Below are 20,703 nucleotides of genomic sequence, written 5' to 3'. Positions count from 1 at the left end.
AATGTTATGGAATACTACCCACATCCCTGGATGAGCGCAGCTCCAACAAAACACAAGTGGCTTGGCATCATCTAGAACAATGCAGCCCGCTTGATTGGCACCCCACCCACATACATTCACTTCCTCCACCACCGATGCACGGTGACAACCATGTGCACCCTCTACAAGCTGACTGCAGAGACTCACAAAGGCTCCTGACATGGAATGCTGTTTCTTCACTGTGGCTGAGTCAAAATCCTGGATCTTCCTCACTAACAGCACTGTGGGTGTACCTACACCCTATGGACTGCAGCGGTTCAAGAAGGCGGCTCACTACCACCTTCTCAAAGGCAATTAGAGATGGATAATAAGTTTGGGCCTTGTCAGCGATGCCCATATGACATGAATGAACATTAAAAAAAGGAATATATCTGTATCTCTTCTCAGAAAAATACCTGCTCTTTATGGTGCGGAATGGGGTTTAACATTCTGACTTTGACATCTCCAAAAATTAAGCTCTGACGCAGAGAGGTAAATGTCACCGGAATCTCTCTTTAGGCAGAAGCAAGAGCAGAGCGTCACAGGATTCAGAGTTCTCAGAATGACCTCAGAAGCTTGGGGAGTCTGCAGTTCCCCTTCGTCTTGTCCATGGCAACGCCTCGGCCAATCAAATTCAACTTGCCAACCAATCAGCATTTCTGTTCCTCTGCCGTATAAATTGTTGTGATCATTTGAAATTTGGCACCGTTGGGTTAGTCCTGATGAGTGCAAGATGAAAAGCTTTGGCAGCATGCCTCCTTTCAGCAATATTCGTGTCTAGGATTAATAAATTGATTTTTGTTCCAGATATCAGCGAGTGTGAGACAAACTCATGTGGTTTGAATGCAACATGCATCAACAAGTTTGGAGGTTTTGAATGCACCTGCGATGATGGATTTGTGTCAACCACCGGGGAGCGTACCTTTACCGATAAAACAAAGACCCGATGCCGAGGTAAAGACTATTCTGCTGGAGTGGAAACATCTAAAACTTTTATTTGTTTTTCACTTTCGATGCTGATAAATCTTTTCTTTGCAAGGAATAAAAACAGAAAATGCTGGCAGAGCTCAGCAGGTCTGGTAACATTTGTGGAGAGAAGACTTGACCTTCACACTGTGATGAATCCCAGAGCAATCGTGCTGTGGTTGTTCATTCTTTGTTCTGAACTGAACTTCCCAACATTGTTCACCTTGTATCAGATTATCATTTATGAGATTCCCCTTTCTGTATATTAGCTGTCTGTGCCAGAACAGCGTAGGCCTGAATTTCACACTTGGCGTGTGCACAGGGATATAGAACCCTCTCCCGTACAAGACCGCACTCTCAACGCCATTTCTTCTTTCTGGGTGACCAACTAAGGTCCGACCAACATGAAACACATCTTTTGGTTGGCCTGCCATTGTGGGCGGGGGCGGGAACGGGTCAGACAATGGGTCCAATGGACTTTGGTAACTTCACTTAACCTCCAGTGGAAAAACAGACGAGGCTTTCAACATGGGGTTAAGTTGTGGTGGTAATACTCTGGCTTTTCGGAAATTAACTGATCTTGTCTAAAACTTTCACAGACTCAATGTACATTTGTATATCTTCACTGTGAAATATGCTTTGAAAATCTACACGTTTGATCCAGCATCTGCCACTTATTCAACTAAACTTTGTGGCAGCATTGAGGCTGTGTGTGGGGGGAGGGGGTAAAGAGTTTCGGGGATGGGAGGTTTCCTTCAAGTACTTACAACAGTAAAGTAAGAAAAAGTAATGAACAAGCTTTTCTCCAGCAGCTTTCATAACTTCAGGGTATCGCAGAACACCTCACTGCTTTTTGAACTATGGTAACTGATATAGTGTGGAGAATGTGGCAGCCAGCCAATTTGCACACAGCAAGCTCCCATAGACGGCAATTTGAACTTTTTACATCCATCTGAGAGGGTAGACGCGGTCTCGGGTTCATATCACGCTTGAGCACTGGCCCCACAGACAGTGCAGCACTCTCTCAGCACTGTGCTGGGTCTGGAGGCCTACACGCTCAATTCTCTGAAGTGGGGCTTGAACCCATAACCTACTGATCTCCAGAGAGCAGAATGCTCCAACGTGGTGGACACCCATGCCAGCACGGGTGCATGTTGCCTACCTGCTTTTGCAGTGGGTCTGAACTGCCCAGCTCAGGTGACACAGCTGGGGTTAATGGCCATGGGTGGGGGGTGGTTGCAAAGTGAGGAAGGGGGTGCCATGGGCTGCAAACAAAGTGCGGTTGTCACCTTTTGTAGGGGAACACTTTCTTAAAAACTCTTTTTAACACTGCAGAGATCCTGTCATATTCTACATCTACTGCTGGGTCAGTCGGGACACTTCCAATGACAAATTTGCAGTATTTGTATGTTGGGTCATCCTGAAGGCATGGGTCATGTGCGGGGGGGAGGGGGCCTGACATTCATAGAGCCCCTACCCTCAGATCAACAATGCTCACTCCCTCCCCATATAATTACAGTCGCATTGTGCCAAATGGCCATGGATTTAGGAGGCCAATATCTTTTGTAAAAGTCCATGTTCCACACAGTTTGGACCGACTGATCTATTTTGTTGGAACTTTGACACCGATTTGTAAGTGAACCAGTTTTGACAGCAAGCACAATCAAAAGGAAATCTGACAAAACTCTCAAATATGACAGCAGCAAAATCACAAATAAAATAGGAGTCCTTCTGCTCCGAGGGTCTTTTATCCCACCCTTGGGAGACAAATTGTTCAAAACATTAACGCCCGCCTGCCTTTTTTTCCCTGTACGACGAGCGCTAAATCGCACGGGCAAAGTAAAACCTGTGTTAAAAGACCTTTTAATGGACTCCATTGGCCTTTAATTGTCGGTGGGTGTGGCTGCAACTCCTGTAAGTGCCTGCCAACCTCTTTATTACACGCGTGTGCAATGGCATTGAGATGTACGCCCAATGTCATTTTGCGTGTGCCGGATGTCGAAACGCAAACTTCAGGCCATAGTCGATTGTGCGTTGGAGAAAAATTCAATACTTGTGGAGGGTAGCACAAACATAATGAGCAACGGAGAGGAGAGTTAAAGGCCGGAATTCTCCAGCCGTTGCGACTCACCATTCCTGCCAGCACTCCCGCTTGCAGGTTTCCCGGCGGCTTAGGGTGGTTACAATGGGAAATCCTGTTGACAATTGGCAGGATGATTGAACCCAGCCAATGGCGCGCAGCCGAGAAGCACGCGGGTGGCAGACCAGAGAATACTACCCGTTGGGTCCTTTTGCAATGTGAAGCAGTTATCTTTCATAACGAGATTCAGCGTGGTTTTTTTTAATAAACATTTTATTGAGGTATTTTTTGGCATTGCAACAGCAGCAATATAAACATTGTACATAAACTATTAACATAGTGCAAAAAGGCCTCCCTCTCCCATTACTTGTCTACACTAACCTAACCCCCCCCACTACTGCTGACGGTTAATTATCTGCAAAGCAGTCGATGAATGGTTGCCAGTTCCGGGCGAACCCTAACAATGACCCTCTCATGGCAAACTTAATTTTCTCCAGGCAGAGAAAGCCAGCCGTGTCCGATAGCCAGGTCTCTGACTTCGGGGGCTTCGTGTCCCTCCATGCTAGTAATATCCGTCTCCAGGCTACCAGGGAAGCAAAGGCCAGAACGTCTGCCTCTTTCTCCTCCTAGATTCCCGGATCCTGCGACACCCCGAAAATCGCCACCTCTGGACTCAATGCCACCCTTGTTTTTAATACCTTGGACATGATGTCAGCAAACCCCTGCCAATCTCCCCTCAGTTTTGGACATGCCCAGAACATGTGGACATGGTTCGCTGGCCCTCCCGCACATTTTGCACACCTGTCGTCCACCCCAAAGAATCTGCTCATCCGGGCCACCGTCATGTGAGCCGGTGCACGACTTTGAATTGAATCAGGCTGAGCCTGGCACATGTTGCGGTCGCGTTGACTCTACTCAACGCGTCCGCCCTAAGGCCCTCCTCTATCTCTCTCCCCAGCTCCTCCTCCCACTTTTTCTTCAGCTCCTCGCTGTCCATCTCCTCCGATCCCATAAGCTCTTTATATATGTCCGAAACGCTCCCCTCTCCTATACATCCTCTAGAAACCACCCTATCCTGAATCCCCCTTAGCGGCAGGAGTGGGAAGGTTGGTACCTGCCTCCGCAGAAAGTCCCGCACCTGCAGATATCGAAAGTCGTTTCCCCCCGCCAATGCAAACATCTTCTCCAGCACCCTCATCCTCGGAAAGCTCCCCCCTATAAACAAGTCCCCCATCTTCTCAATCCCCGCTCTCCGCCAAATTCGGAACCCCCCCGTCCATCCTCCCCAGGGCAAACCGGTGATTATCGCAGATCGGGGACCACACCGATGCCCCCTCTGTTCCCACATGTCTCCTCCACTGCCCCCAGACTCTCAGGGCCGCCACTACCACTGGACTGGTGGAGTTCCGCGCCGGCGGGAATGGCAGAGGCGCAGTTACCAACGCCCCCAGGCTTGTGCCCTTACATGAAGCCGCCTCCATACGCATCCATGCCGACCCCGCCCCCCCCCAACCAGCCATTTCCTAACCATGGCTATATTAGCCGCCCAGTAATAATTGCTAAAATTCAGCAGCGCCAGCCCGCCCGCTCCCCGACTCCGCTCCAGCATTACCCTCCTCACTCGCGGGGACTTGCCCCCCCCCATACGAAGCCCACAATAACTTTATTGACCCGCTTAAAAAAGAAAATGGGGAGTCATTGGAAAACGAATAGGAATCTCGGGAGGACCGTCATTTTCACCATTTGAACTCTGCCCACCAGAGATAAAAACAGCGCATCCCATCCCGGAAATCCTCCTTCGTCTGATCCACCAACCGGGCCAAGTTCAATTTATGTAGCTGGTCCCAATCCCTTGCCACTTGGATACCCAGGTACCTGAAACTGTCCCCTACCACTCTAAATGGCAGTTCCCCAGTCGCCTCTCCTGACCCCTCTCCTGGATCACAAACATCTCGCTCTTCCCCATATTAAGCTTATACCCCGAAAACCGGCCGAATTCCCCTAAAATTCCCATAACTTCTTCCACCCCCTCCATTGGATCCGAAACATACAAAAGCAGGTCGTCCGCATACAGCGAGACTCTGTGCTCCACCCCACCGGACCAGTTCCTTCCAACCCCTCGAGGCCCTCCGAGCAATTGCCAGCTGCTCTGAGCAATTGCCAGCCAGCACAAACAGCAGTGGGGAGAGGGGGCATCCCTGTCTCGTCCCCCGGTGCAGTCTAAAATGGTATAAAGTCGTCCTGTTCGTCCGTACACTTGCCACAGGGGCCTGATACAGAAACCTGACCCAGTCAATAAAGACCCTCCCAAATCTGAACTGCTCCAAAACCTCACAAAAGTAATCCCACTCAACCCGGTCAAAAGCTTTCTCCGCATCCATCGCAACCACTACCTCCACCTCCCTACTCTCCGGGGACATCATGATCACGTTTAACAGCCTTCTTACATTGGCCACCAGCTGTCTGCCCTTAACGAACCCCGTCTGATCCTCCACAATAACGTCCGGTACACAGTCCTCAATCCTGGAGGACAACATTTTGGCCAACAGTTTGACGTCCACATTCAACAGGGAAATCGGCCTGTAAGACCCACATAGCTCCGGGTCCTTGTCCGGTTTCAGGATAAGCAAAATCGTGATCTGGGACAGAACCCCTCTTTCCCTGGCCTCGTTAAACACCTTCAACAGCACCGGTCCCAATATCCCAGAGAACTTTTTATAGAACTCAATATAGTGGGGGGGGGGGGGGGGGGGACTGATACTGGGTGAGGGTTTTTCGAGAGGAAGTGCAGGGGGGATTCTGGGAGGGGATTCAATGTTAATAATGGATAGGGGCGAGTCAGGCAGGGCCCGGAGTCTTGATTATGGTGGATAGGAAGGGTGGGTGGGTGAGAAGCCCCCAGTTAGGATAGTTACGTGGAACGTGAGGGGACTGAGAGGCCCAGTCAAGGGTGCTGGCATCTGAAAAGTTTGAAGGCCATTGTGGCGATGCTGCAGGAGACTCATTATAGGGTGAAGGACCTATTGAAAATGAAGCTCAGGAAGGGCTGGGTTAGCCAGGTGTTTCACTCGCGATTTGACGGCAGGGTTGGAGGGGTAATGGTCCTGGTAAGCAAATGTGTACGGTTCCAGATAAAGAAAGTGGTTGCGGACCAGGGAGGTAGGTATATGGTAGTGACAGGGACATTGGAGGGGAGGCTGGTGACGCTGGTAAGTGTGTATGGTCCCAACTGGGATGATGTAAGGTTTGTAAAGAAAGTGTGTGGGGCCATCCCCAACCTAGACTCACACAAATTAATAGAGGGTGGAAACTGGAACTTGGTGCAGGAGCCAAGATTGGACAGGTCACGGCCGCACTTGCTTGTCCTGTCGGCGGGGGTGGGGGGGGTGGGGGGGGGGGGGGCCTCTACACCATGCAAATTCCTCCAGACTAACATCTGGGGGCTTGTGCTGTTTCAGAGACTAGCAAAGAACATAAGAACATAGGAACTAGGAACAGGAGTAGGCCATCTGGCCTATCAAGCCTGCTCCGTCATTTAATAAGATCATGGCTGATCTTTTTGTGGACTCAGCTCCACTTACCCGCCCGCTCACCAAAGCAACAGCCTGACATAATTTTCCACAGGACAAGAAATCATACGCAGACACCACCATGACCATCCATGGGTATGTCTTGTCCCACCCACAGTCCAGACCCAGCAGAGTTACATAGAACATAGAAAAATACAGCACAGAACAGGCCCTTCGGCCCACGATGTTGTGCCGAACCTTTGTCCTAGATTAATCATAGATTATCATTGAATTTACAGTGCAGAAGGAGGCCATTCGGCCCTTTGAGTCTGCACCGGCTCTTGGAAAGAGCACCCTACCCAAACTCAACACTTCCACCCAACACCAAGGGCAATTTGGACATTAAGGGCAATTTATCATTGGCCAATTCACCTAACCCGCACATCTTTGGACTGTGAGAGGAAACCGGAGCACCCGGAGGAAACCCACGCAGACACGGGGAGGGCGTGCAGACTCCGCACAGACAGTGACCCAAGCCGGAATCGAACCTGGGACCCTGGAGCTGTGAAGCACTGTGCTATCCACAATGCTACCGTGCTGCCCTTGAGAACAAATAAATCTACACTATCATTTTACTGTAATCCATGTACCTATCCAATAGCTGCTTGAAGGTCCCTAATGTTTCCGACTCAACTACTTCCACAGGCAGTGCATTCCATGCCCCCACTACTCTCTGGGTAAAGAACCTACCTCTGATATCCCTCCTATATCTTCCACCTTTCACCTTAAATTTATGTCCCCTTGTAATGGTTTGTTCCACCCGGGGAAAAAGTCTCTGACTGTCTACTCTATCTATTCCCCTGATCATCTTATAAACCTCTATCAAGTCGCCCCTCATCCTTCTCCGTTCTAATGAGAAAAGGCCTAGCACCCTCAACCTTTCCTCGTAAGACCTACTCTCCATTCCAGGCAACATCCTGGTAAATCTTCTTTGCAACTTTTCCAAAGCTTCCACATCCTTCCTAAAATGAGGCGACCAGAACTGTACACAGTACTCCAAATGTGGCCTTACCAAAGTTTTGTACAGCTGCATCATCACCTCACGGCTCTTAAATTCAATCCCTCTGTTAATGAACGCGAGCACACCATAGGCCTTCTTCACAGCTCTATCCACTTGAGTGGCAACTTTCAAAGATGTATGAACATAGACCCCAAGATCTCTCTGCTCCTCCACATTGCCAAGAACTCTACCATTAACCCTGTATTCCGCATTCATATTTGTCCTTCCAAAATGGACAACCTCACACTTTTCAGGGTTAAACTCCATCTGCCACTTCTCAGCCCAGCTCTGCATCCTATCTATGTCTCTTTGCAGCCGACAACAGCCCTCCTTACTATCCACAACTCCACCAATCTTCGTATCATCTGCAAATTTACTGACCCACCCTTCAACTCCCTCATCCAAGTCATTAATGAAAATCACAAACAGCAGAGGACCCAGAACTGATCCCTGCGGTACGCCACTGGTAACTGGGATCCAGGCTGAATATTTGCCATCCACCACCACTCTCTCACTTCTATCGGTTAGCCAGTTCGTTATCCAACTGGCCAAATTTCCCACTATCCCATGCCTCCTTACTTTCTGCATAAGCCTACCATGGGGAACTTTATCAAATGCCTTACTAAAATCCATGTACACTACATCCACTGCTTTACTTTCATCCACATGCTTGGTCACCTCCTCAAAGAATTCAATAAGATTTGGAAGGCAAGACCTACCCCTCACAAATCCGTGCTGACTATCCCTAATCAAGCAGTGTCTTTCCAGATGCTCAGAAATCCTATCCTTCAGTACCCTTTCCATTACTTTGCCTACCACCGAAGTAAGACTAACTGGCCTGTAATTTCCAGGGTTATCCCTAGTCCCTTTTTTGAACAGGGGCATGACATTCGCCACTCTCCAATCCCCTGGTACCACCCCTGTTGACAGTGGGGGCGAAAAGATCATTGCCAACGGCTCTGCAATTTCATCTCTTGCTTCCCATAGAATCCTTGGATATATCCCGTCAGGCCCGGGGGACTTGTCTATCCTCAAGTTTTTCAAAATGCCCAACACATCTTCCTTCCTAACAAGTATTTCCTCGAGCTTACCAATCTGTTTCACACTGTCCTCTCCAACAATATCGCCCCTCTCATTTGTAAATACAGAAGAAAAGTACTCGTTCAAGACCTCTCCTATCTCTTCAGACTCAATACACAATCTCCCGCTACTGTCCTTGATCGGACCTACCCTCGCTCTAGTCATTCTCATATTTCTCACATATGTGTAAAAGGCCTTGGGGTTTTCCTTGATCCTACCCGCCAAAGATTGTTCATGCCCTCTCTTAGCTCTCCTAATCCCTTTCTTCAGTTCCCTCCAATGCCCTGTCTGAACCTTGTTTCCTCAGCCTTACATAAGTCACCTTTTTCCTCTTAACAAGACATTCAACCTCTCTTGTCAACCATGGTTCCCTCACTCGACCATCTCTTCCCTGCCTGACAGGGACATACATATCAAGGACACGTAGCACCTGTTCCTTGAACAAGTTCCACATTTCACTTGTGTCCTTCCCTGCCAGCCTATGTTCCCAACTTATGCACTTCAATTCTTGTCTGACAACATCGTATTTACCCTTCCCCCAATTGTAAACCTTGCCCTGTTGCACGTACCTATCCCTCTCCATTACTAAAGTGAAAGTCACAGAATTGTGGTCACTATCTCCAAAATGCTCCCCCACTAACAAATCTATCACTTGCCCTGGCTCATTACCCAGTACTAAATCCAATATTGCCCCTCCTCTGGTCGGACAATCTACATACTGTGTTAGAAAAGCTTCCTGGACACACTGCACAAACACCACCCCATCCAAACTATTTGATCTAAAGAGTTTCCACTCAATATTTGGGAAGTTAAAGTCGCCCATGACTACTACCCTATGACTTCTGCACCTTTCCAAAATCTGTTTCCCAATCTGTTCCTCCACATCTCTGCTACTATTGGGGGGCCTATAGAAAACTCCTAACAAGGTGACTGCTCCTTTACTATTTCTGACTTCAACCCATACTACCTCAATAGGGTGATACTCCTCGAACTGCCTTTCTGCAGCTGTTATACCATCTCTAATTAATAATGTCACCCCCCCCCCCCACCTCTTTTACCACCCTCCCTAATCTTATTGAAACATCTATAACCAGGGACCTCCAACAACCATTTCTGCCCCTCTTCTATCCAAGTTTCCGTGATGGCCACCACATCGTAGTCCCAAGTACCGATCCATGCCTTAAGTTCACCCACCTTATTCCTGATGCTTCTTGCGTTGAAGTATACACACTTCAACCCATCTCCGTGCCTGCAAGTACTCTCCCTTTGTCAGTGTTCCCTTCCCCACTGCCTCATTACACGCTTTGGCATCCTGAATATCGGCTACCTTAGTTGCTGGACTACAAATCCGGTTCCCATTCCCCTGCCAAATTAGTTTAAACCCTCCCGAAGAGTACTAGAAAACCTCCCTCCCAGGATATTGGTGCCCCTCTGGTTCAGATGCAACCCGTCCTGCTTGTACAGGTCCCACCTTCCCCAGAATGCGCTCCAATTATCCAAATACCTGAAGCCCTCCCTCCTACACCATTCCTGCAGCCACGTGTTCAACTGCACTCTCTCCCTATTCCTAGCCTCGCTATCACGTGGCACCAGCAACAAACCAGAGATGACAAATCTGTCTGTCCTGGCTTTTAACTTCCAGCCTAACTCCCTAAACTTGTTTATTACCTCCACACCCCTTTCCTACCTATGTCGTTGGTACCAATGTGCACCACGACTTCTGGCTGCTCACCCTCCCCCTTAAGGATCCTGAAGACACGATCCGAGACATCCCTGGCCCTGGCACCCGGGAGGCAACATACCTTCCGGGAGTCTCGCTCGCGACCACAGAATCTCCTATCTATTCCCCTCACCATTGAATCTCCTACAACTATTGCTTTTCTATTCTCCCCCCTTCCCTTCTGAGCCCCAGAGCCAGACTCTGTGCCAGAGACCTGGCCGCTAGGGCCTTCCCCCGGTAGGTCATCCCCCCCCCAACAGCATCCAAAACGGTATACTTGTTTTGAAGGGGAACGGCCACGAGGGATCCCTGCACTGTCTGCCTGTTTGTTTGTTTTTTTCCCCCTGACTGTAACCCAGCTATTCTTGTCCTGTACCTTGGGTGTGGTTACCTCCTTGTAACTCTTCTCAATCACCCCCTCTGCCTCCCGGATGATCCGAAGTTCATCCAGCTTCAGCTCCAGTTCCCTAACACGGTCTTTGAGGAGCTGAAGTTGGGTGCACTTCCCGCAGGTATAGTCAGTGGGGACACCGGTGGTATCCCTCACCACCTACATCCTACAGGAGGAGCATGTAACTGGCCTAGCCTCCATCCCCTCTTACCTGACAGAATATAGCTGCCCTGTGGACTAACTAGATCTCCGCCCTCCGACCCTGCTCCCAGTCAGCTTCACTTTCTGTAAACTCCTGGCTCTCTTCGCACTCTTTGCGGAAATGTCGGAAACAAAATGAAAGGAGCACCTTACTCCCTCCTCACCAAACTCTCACTATCGCACTCAAATGCACCAAATTCAGCACTCAGCGCAAACAAAGTCTGCACTGTAGGGGATCACTTTTATACTGTGAATCTAGCCTCTGAAAACTGGCCTAATCCAATTAACTAATTAACAAGCTCCAGCTGCAAGTGCCTACAAGTAGAAGCCTGTTTAAAGCTTATTGAAAATTCACCTTCTTCTAAACCAAACAGCAACTTTTAAGTTAATTAACTAAATAAAAGAAAGACTAAACTTTAGATAAAAATGAAGCCTTATACTCCCTCGGTCACCAAACTCTTACTATAGCACTCAAAAAGCACCAAATTCAGCACTCAGTGCAAAACCTTTGGTGACAGTGCAAGTTACACTCCTCAACATTGACTCTGGGCCCCATGAATTTTGCTGGTATCAGGCCGGACATGAGCAAGGAAACCGCTTGATGTTTACAATGTACTGCGTACCATCACCTCACCCCCATGCCCCACACCCCCACCACCAGCTGATTAATCAGTACTCCTCCATGTTGAATACAACTTGGGGAAAGCACTGAGGGTGGCAAGGGGAAAGAATGTACTCTGGGTGCGGGACTTCAATGCCCATCACCACGAGTGGCTCAGTAGCAACAGTACTGACCGAACTGGCTGGCTGGCTGGTAAAGGATATAAACTGAGTCTGAGGCAGGTGGTGAGGGGACCAACAAGAGGGAAAAACATACTTGATCTCATCCTCAACAAATATCTGCCACAGATGCGTCTGTCCATGACGGCATCGGTCGGAGTGACCAACACACATTCCTTATAGAGATGAAGTTTCGTCTTCATATTGAGGATGCCCTCCATGATGTTGTGTGGTGCTCCCACTGTGCTAAATGGGACAGATTTCGAAAAGGTAAGTACAAAATCTAACTTATACTCTAATGTTCTCAGCAAGCACGCAGTCCGTATAAACCAATATGTGATCTGTGGTCGGACACATCACACTCTAAACCTAAGTGATGGAATCCTCCCAGTGCAGACTCTAAGGGCCCCTCACCAACTCTCCTCAAGTGCTCATCTCACTGGAAGCCAACTAGTCTCACAGAAATTTCTTTCACATCAGGATTTTCAATCTCCACTCTCAGAAAAATCGCCTTGGAATCTTCTCCCAAATGACTTTCTTTCGGATGTCTTCCACATGGATCCTCCAGAGTTCCTGCAAGGGATTCTCTATCTGGTGCGGCGCACCCTTGGGATTCTCCGTCTCACCAGCCGGCCAATGGGGTTTCCCCATTGTGAGCAGCCCCATGACGTCGGGAAATCCCCAGGCGCCCGGCGCAATGGAGAGCCGCGACAGCAGAGAATCCAGCCCCCTATCTCTCCTTCCGATCCTCCACTCCAATGGATTGCCCCGCATATTTAAACTTCGCCTTCCGTGCACGTTCTCAAATACTCAGCTGTGCCAAGGAAACAATCACTACCTCAGAAGCGCACAGTAAGGTGTCACCAGCATTTTGTTGTCTTCTCAGATCTTCTGGCTTTTACCTTCAGTCTGCTTCCTGCAGCTTTCGCTCATTAATTTGGAGCCTTCTTCTCTGCCCCCTTCTTTAACTTCACTGGACAGGACCTGTATTCAAACTCTCACCTTGTTCCTTGACGTATCTGCCATCTTCGGGCCTTCCTTGTCCATTCCATAATTTTGGGACGTTCTTCTATAGCCTTGGACTTGCTCTCTGTTCCTTTCACATCCTACCCGCTCTGGCACTTTCTGTGGACTGGTGTATTCCTTCTGGGTCACCTCGTATATCTGTCAGTCGCTCTCTTACTCCCTATAGCTAAGCAATGGCACAATTTGTTTTCCCTACATTGTGTTTTGTTTAACCGCCCTTGGAAACACAAATCTTCAATTCGTAAAATCTCATTGAAAATGCATTCGTCAGGGGGTCACGGTGTGAGTTTAGAGTAGCTGCATTTTCACGAGCTCTGGCGCTACTCGTTTTACACCTTTTTTTTTTTAATGCTGATGCACATCCCATAATTATTTCTCTCTGGTGTATATGTCCTGTGCCCTGTTCCTGTAAGACCCTGGCTAGATTTTGTGATGAGCCGAGTTAAATCTCAAAATCCTTGTTTGATTGAGGCAGTTGGAGGTGGCCGGGTTTTGGTCCAGCTTGCGGTTTTGTTGGTGATTGGGCCGATGATTTTGTGGACAATGGTGTTGGTTCCTTGCCCCAGGTTGTTAGTGCTCACTTTGATGACATATGAAATGTCCTTGAGAGAATTGCTCAATAGGGCAGTCTCTTTGTTGAGGCCTCACCTTCAGTCCTTGGAAATCCTGTTGAATGGAATGTCAATTATCCAGGTCGATCCAGGGAGATTTACTGGACAGGGAGAGTTTGCCCAGTCTTCACGGCCACATTTGAAAGTTGTATCACATCGTCAAGTTGGAGACCCGACCACTGGTCTTACGCTGTCTTGCCCACAATGCTCGTTGAGAGGCGTTGGAAGCGGTTCGACATGTCGGGTCGCCGCCTCCCACCGGAGCCTGGGTTTCTTGCTGTCTGAGCTTGGGGCGGTGTGGTGGTGGAGCAGGCACTTGATGAAACTCTGGAGGGATCTGAATGCTGCTCAATGTTAGACGTTTAGCTGCTGTTGTATAAAGAGTCAACGGTTCTGCTGCTTTTCCACAAACCACCTTTAATTTCCTTCAACAGACTTTGCACAAAACTCTAACATCATATCACCTGACACAAGGGCCACCTGAAGCCCGTTTACATATCAGTGTCAATATTTGGATGCTTAACATAAATGAGACAACTAATTGGAATGTCTCTTAACCCATTACTTAACACTCGATAATCCTGTCATGTCTTTGGCCTTTCCAAGCTCCCTGGATGGACAGATAATGTATCCTAGAGAAGATTGGGTTCCTTGTGATCCTTCTTTGTGGTCTCTGGTGTTGTTGGAGTTGGGGAAAATGCGTGGTGGTGCGCGCCTAGTTGGGTCAGTTAATCCTTGTTTGACTTGTCTCCTTCCATATCCTCTTGGCCGCTTGACTGGTGGCAGTAGTCACTTGATCAGGTAAGTTAGGTCAGGAGTCTCTGTGTTTACCTGGGTTGGGCAGAGGGTGGGCTGGGTGGTGGAGTGAGTTTCCCTTCCCCGTGTTGTCCTGTTTTGGGGGCGCCTGTGTGGAATCCATAATATCCTGTTCTTTGGCGAAGGGCATGAGTTAGTGTGGAATCTATAATATCATGTCCCTGAGTGAATGACATAAGTCTGTGGAGACAGGACGATGGAGGTAGCCTTTTCAGGATTGCGCTTTTCTGTAAACTACCGTAACCTCCAAGGGCAAAGGGGAGATGATTACACAAAAGAAAGATTGAAAGACCTTGGTCTTCTATTGGTCAGTATGCCCTGTCTTCTATTGGCAAGAATTACTGTCCTTTCATTGGCCAAAAGTGAAGGTTTTACTGTGATATTATTGGTGTGTGACATGCAAATGACGGATTAGACTGCAACTGTAATTCTATTGATGAACTAAGCTATAAATGTTTCTGCTTCGCTGGACTCAGTCAGAGCAATGCAGTGAGCCCCAATGATGTTGCTCTCCTTGTGCACAAGTCAATAAAGATTAATCAAAGAGTACTCCCGTGTATGTCTTGCAATAACTTCGACACCTGGTCTGCCCTTCCTCTCAAGATAGGATTCTACTGGGGAGGTAGTAGCCTGTGAGCTGCAGGGTCTGAGTGAGAGTCTGAATGCTATGGATCGGCATTGTTGGGAGTCCTCCTTCAGATTGAGGGGAGGCTGGGTGGGGGATAGAACCGGCCTCCTCCCAAGTGGTCTTATACAGTGATTTCTGGATTGCCCTCCTTTTTGAAGCCTCTGCTCTTGGTAGTATTTCTTTATTCTGTCAGTGTTAGTGTGTTGGGAGACGTTGACCACAATAATTACTATCCGTAGTAACTTTGTGAATATTTGCTTGTCTTCTCTCGATAAATGTGCGTAATGATGATCACCCTGCACTGGGCGGATGTTTGGGTTATGTTACGTCTGGAGGTTATATGTAAAATATCCTCTCAATGACTTTTCAAATGGTTTATGTATTTTTTGTCTTTGTTATTTTGGGGTTAAAGAATCGACTGGTTCCTGCAAAGGTACTTTATCCGAGGTCTTTTATCCGAGAAAGGGGCATCAGAATGTGTCACAAAAACAGGAAATACAGGATAATCTCAGCTGGTCTGGCAGCATCATAATGTGTTATTGGTGCCTCTGGTCCGACTGGAGCTGGGGGAAATGTGTTCTGGTGCTCGCCAGAACATGGCACAAAGATCGTATCCTAAAATCTCGTGGGCCATGTATGCACTCACTACGTGGGAAGGTGTGCGCCATCTTACTTATCCTCCTATAATCCATTCTCGAGTGTATCCATTGATACATGTGGAGGCACCAGGTTTAGTAATTAAGCTGAACCAACTGTGTTGTTTCGTGTTGTTTTGTGTATTTTGTTTGTTGAGGCATTCATACTGTGCTGTGCGAATCTCGAGGAATCATTGTGTTACTTGTTAAAATCAAAAAACTTTAAGAAAAACATATATTTTTTAAAATGCATGTGTACAAACAGGGCTTAGACTTCTTGGCTTCATTTCACAGAACCGCAAGAATGAAACCAAATCCAGGATTCACCACACAAAATCTTTCAAAAAGTAACTTAAATTTCAATCTTTATCTTGTTCCGAACAGTAAACTCATGGCCCAACATATCCCCCAATCGACCAGTACCACAAAGTGAGTGGCTCAACATTGCTTCAATGCAGGGTGCAGGAGGGCATGCCAGGAGCAGCAACAGGCAGACCTAAAAATGATGTGTCGACCTGGTGAAGCTACAGCAGAAGACTAATTGCATGTCAAACAACAGAAACAGCATGAGATAGACAGAGATAAGCGATCCCACAACCAATGGAGCAGATCTCAGCTCTGCAGTCCTGTCATATCCAGTTATGAATGGTGGTGGACAATTAAATGACTCACTGGACGTGGAGGCTCCATAAACATTCTCATCCTCAATGATGGAGGAGCCCACACTTCAGCCAAAAATGCCAAGTGGAGATCTATCTCCAGCCCTTCCAGAAGTCCCCAGCATCATATATGCCGGTTTTCAGCCAATTGATTCACCCCACCTGATATCAAGAAACGGCTGAAGGCACTGGATACTGCAAAGGCTATGGGCCCTGACAATATTGACGTAATATTAATGAAGACTTGTGTTCCAGATATTGCGGCGCCCCTGGCCAAGATGTTCCAGTACTGCTACAACACTGGAAAATTGCCCGGGTATGGCTTACACACAAAAAACCAGGACAAGTCCAACCCAGCCAATCACATCAATCTACTATCAATCATCAATAAAGTGATGATGGAAGAGGTCATCACCTGTGCCATCAAGTACACTTGCTTACCAATAGCCTGCTGACTAATGCTCAGTTTGGGTTCTGTCAGGGTCTCTCAGCTGCTGATTTCATTACAGCCTTGGTTCAATCAGGAACAAAAGAGCTGAACAGGTCAGGAATGTTATGGAATACTGCCCACTTCCCTGGATGAGCGCAGCTCCAACAAAACACAAGTGGCTTGGCATCATCTAGAACAATGCAGCCCGCTTGATTGGCACCCCACCCACAAACATTCACTTCCTCCACCACCGATGCACGGTGACAACCATGTGCACCCTCTACAAGCTGACTGCAGAGACTCACAAAGGCTCCTGACATGGAATGCTGTTTCTTCACTGTGGCTGAGTCAAAATCCTGGATCTTCCTCACTAACAGCACTGTGGGTGTACCTACACCCTATGGACTGCAGCGGTTCAAGAAGGCGGCTCACCACCACCTTCTCAAAGGCAATTAGAGATGGATAATAAGTTTGGGCCTTGTCAGCGATGCCCATATGACATGAATGAACATTAAAAAAAGGAATATATCTGTATCTCTTCTCAGAAAAATACCTGCTCTTTATGGTGCGGAATGGGGTTTAACATTCTGACTTTGACATCTCCAAAAATTAAGCTCTGGCGCAGAGAGGTAAATGTCACCGGAATCTCTCTTTAGGCAGAAGCAAGAGCAGTGCATCACAGGATTCAGAGTTCTCAGAATGACCTCAGAAGCTTGGGGAGTCTGCAGTTCCCCTTCGTCTTGTCCATGACAATGCCTCGGCCAATCAAATTCAACTTGCCAACCAATCAGCATTTCTGTTCCTCTGCCGTATAAATTGTTGTGATCATTTGAAATTTGGCACCGTTGGGTTAGTCCTGATGAGTGCAAGATGATAAGCTTTGGCAGCATGCCTCCTTTCAGCAATATTCGTGTCTCGGATTAATAAATTGATTTTTGTTCCAGATATCAACGAGTGTGAGACAAACCCATGTGGTTTGAATGCAACATGCACCAACATGTTTGGAGGTTTTGAATGCACCTGCGATGATGGATTTGTGTCAACCACCGGGGAACGTACCTTTACCGATAAAACAAAGACCCGATGCCGAGGTAAAGACTATTCTGCTGGAGTGGAAACATCTAAAACTTTTATTTGTTTTTCACTTTCGATGCTGATAAATCTTTTCTTTGCAAGGAATAAAAACAGAAAATGCTGGCAGAGCTCAGCAGGTCTGGTAACATTTGTGGAGAGAAGACTTGACCTTCACACTGTGATGAATCCCAGAGCAATCGTGCTGTGGTTGTTCATTCTTTGTTCTGAACTGAACTTCCCAACATTGTTCACCTTGTATCAGATTATCATTTATGAGATTCCCCTTTCTGTATATTAGCTGTCTGTGCCAGAACAGCGTAGGCCTGAATTTCACACTTGGCGTGTGCACAGGGATATAGAACCCTCTCCCGTACAAGACCGACTCTCAACGCCATTTCACTCTGGGTGACCAACTAAGGTCCGACCAACATGAAACACATCTTTTGGTTGGCCTGCCATTGTGGGCGGGGGCGGGAACGGGTCAGACAATGGGTCTAATGGACTTTGGTAACTTCACTTAACCTCCAGTGGAAAAACAGACGAGGCTTACAACATGGGGTTAAGTTGTGGTGGTAATACTCTGGCTTTTCGGAAATTAACTGATCTTGTCTAAAACTTTCACAGACTCAAGTACATTTGTATATCTTCACTGAGAAATATGCTTTGAAAATCTACACGTTTGGTCCAGCATCTGCCACTTATTCAACTAAACTTTGTGGCAGCATTGAGGCTGTGTGTGGGGGGAGGGGGTAAAGCGTTTCGGGGATGGGAGGTTTCCTTCATCTACTTACAACAGTAAAGTAGGAAAAAGTAATGAACAAGCTTTTCTCCAGCAGCTTTCATAACTTCAGGGTATCACAGGACACCTCACTGCTTTTTGAACTATGGGGCGTCATTCTCCGACCCCCCAGAGGGTCGGAGAATGGCCGTTGGCCGCCGTGAATCCCGCCCCCGCCGGTTGCCGAAGTCTCCGAAGGGAGAAAAGTCGGCGGGGCGTTAATGTCACCGCTGCCGTCGGAGAATGGCACGGGTCTGCGCAAGGCAGCCGATTTTCGGCCTGCCGATATTCTCCCTTCCGGATGGGCCGAAGTCCCGTCGACGTGATGACCGTTCACGTCGACGTAAATTAAACCTCCTTTTCATCGTCGTGACCCTGTGCTCCAGGTTCACGCCAACCAGCGTGGAGGTGAGTGACGGCCTGGGGGGGTTAGCTCTGGGCAGGCGATGGCGTGGCCGCAGTCTGAATGTGTGAGGAGAGGTGTGTCTCGGGTTGTGTGTGTGTGTGTGCGGCGGGGGGGGGGGGGGGTGGTTAGAGTGGGCTGGGCTCCGGGGGAGTGCCGGGAGGGGGGTCCGTGCCGGGGAGGGGGATGGGGGGTCCGTGTCGGGGAGGAGGTTGGGGGGGTCCGTTCCGGGGAGGGGGATGGGGGGTCCGTGCCGGGGAGGGGGATGGGGGGTCCGTGCCGGGGAGGGGGATGGGGGGTCCGTGCCGGGGAGGAGGTTGGGGTCCGTGCCGGGGAGGAGATTGGGGTCCGTGCCGGGTAGGGGGATGCGAGGGCAAGTGAGTTGGTCCACCTGGCCAGGTGCCAGCCTCCAACAGTTGGACCCATGCGGTCCATGCCACCTGGCTGGGGGGAGGAGGGGATATGGGCAATGATGACATGTCGTCGTTCCCCTCCCCCCCCCCCCCCCCCCCCACCAGGCCGTCATGTTTTCTGATCATCCAGCGATGTTGGCCGCCGTGGCGGCAGCCGCTAATGTCTATGTTGCCCTGGATGAGGAGGAGGAGGAGGAGGAGCGTGCCAGAGAGGCGGCGCAGGCTGCCGCAGAGGGACAGGCGGCAGCCGCCCAGGCTGGAGGGACACCTGCCCGACAGGACAAGGAGGGGGAGGAGGACGTCGCGGCCCCACGGCAACGGAGGCACCCGAGGGCGCCCCGTGTGTACCGGCCCCGGCAGTCATACCAGGACCTCACGGACCGGGAATGCAGGAGGAGACTCCGGATGAGGCGGGAAACCGTGGCACACATCTGCCACCTGCTGGCACACCTGTCACCGCGTGGCACTGGCGGGGGACACCCTCTCCCCGTGTCCGTCAAGGTTACGGTGGCCCTGAACTTTTATGCAACGGGGTCATTCCAGGCACCGAGTGGAGACCTGTCCGGCATATCGCAGACATCGGTGCATCGGTGCATCCGGGTAGTGACAGATGCCCTATATGCCATGGCGCAACGCTACATCCGCTTCCCTGTGGACCGGGCCAGCCAAGATGCCCGGGCCGTGGGCTTCTCTGCCGTGGCCGGGTTCCCCATGGTCCAGGGCGCGATTGATGGGATGCACGTCGCCGTGCGGCCACCTGCAGATAACAGGGCCGTGTTCACCAATAGGAAGGGGACCTATTCGATGAACATACAGGTGGTCTGCGACCACCGCATGATGATCCTGCACGCCTGCGCCCGTTACCCAGGCAGTGTACACAACTCATACGTGTTGTCGCGGTCATCCATCCCCGACAGGTACGAGGGACGCCATCCCCGGCTGAGGGGCAGGTTGCTGGGCGACAGGGGCTACCCATTGCAATCGTGGCTGATGACGCCTATACGGAGGCCACGCAATGAGGCGGAGAACCGCTACAATGATGCCCATGTAGCGACAAGGAGAGTGATAGAGAGGTGCTTTGGTGTGCTGAAGATGCGTTTCAGGTGCCTGGACCTCTCTGGGGGCGCCCTCCAGTATCGGTCAGATAGGGTCGGCCGCATCACTGTGGTGTGCTGCGTCCTGCACAACATAGCCCAGCAGAGGGGCGATGTGCCGCAGGCAGAGGAGGGCGGAGTGGAGGAGCAGCAGGAAGAGGCGCAGTCCTCCCCAGATGAGGGGGATGGGGGTAATGGTCAGGTCGACGGGGTAGACACAGGCGGGTGGCTGTCCACCGTTACCGGCTGGCCCAGCGGGCACGGGACAGACTGATAGCCGCCCGCTTCACTGACTAGATGGGCGTGGGAATCGGTTAGTATGGCCACAGAC

At 49.5% G+C, this 20,703-nt stretch overlaps 1 protein-coding gene across 1 annotated transcript in view; it reads left to right on the top strand.

Moving 5' to 3' along the window:
* Positions 1-20,703, top strand: part of LOC140403311 (adhesion G protein-coupled receptor E1-like) — a 331,002-nt gene that overhangs the window by 134,412 nt on the left and 175,887 nt on the right. Inside the window, exon 7 of the mRNA XM_072491155.1 lies at positions 17,555-17,701. Within this exon, the coding sequence (XP_072347256.1) occupies positions 17,555-17,701 (147 nt within the window). The remainder of the gene's footprint in view (positions 1-17,554; positions 17,702-20,703) is intronic.

Source organism: Scyliorhinus torazame, chromosome 27 (genome assembly GCF_047496885.1).
Source record: "Scyliorhinus torazame isolate Kashiwa2021f chromosome 27, sScyTor2.1, whole genome shotgun sequence".
NCBI lineage: Eukaryota > Metazoa > Chordata > Chondrichthyes > Carcharhiniformes > Scyliorhinidae > Scyliorhinus > Scyliorhinus torazame.
The sequence above is the reverse complement of the archived record's forward strand: the minus strand, read 5'-3'. Positions and strand labels throughout refer to the sequence as shown.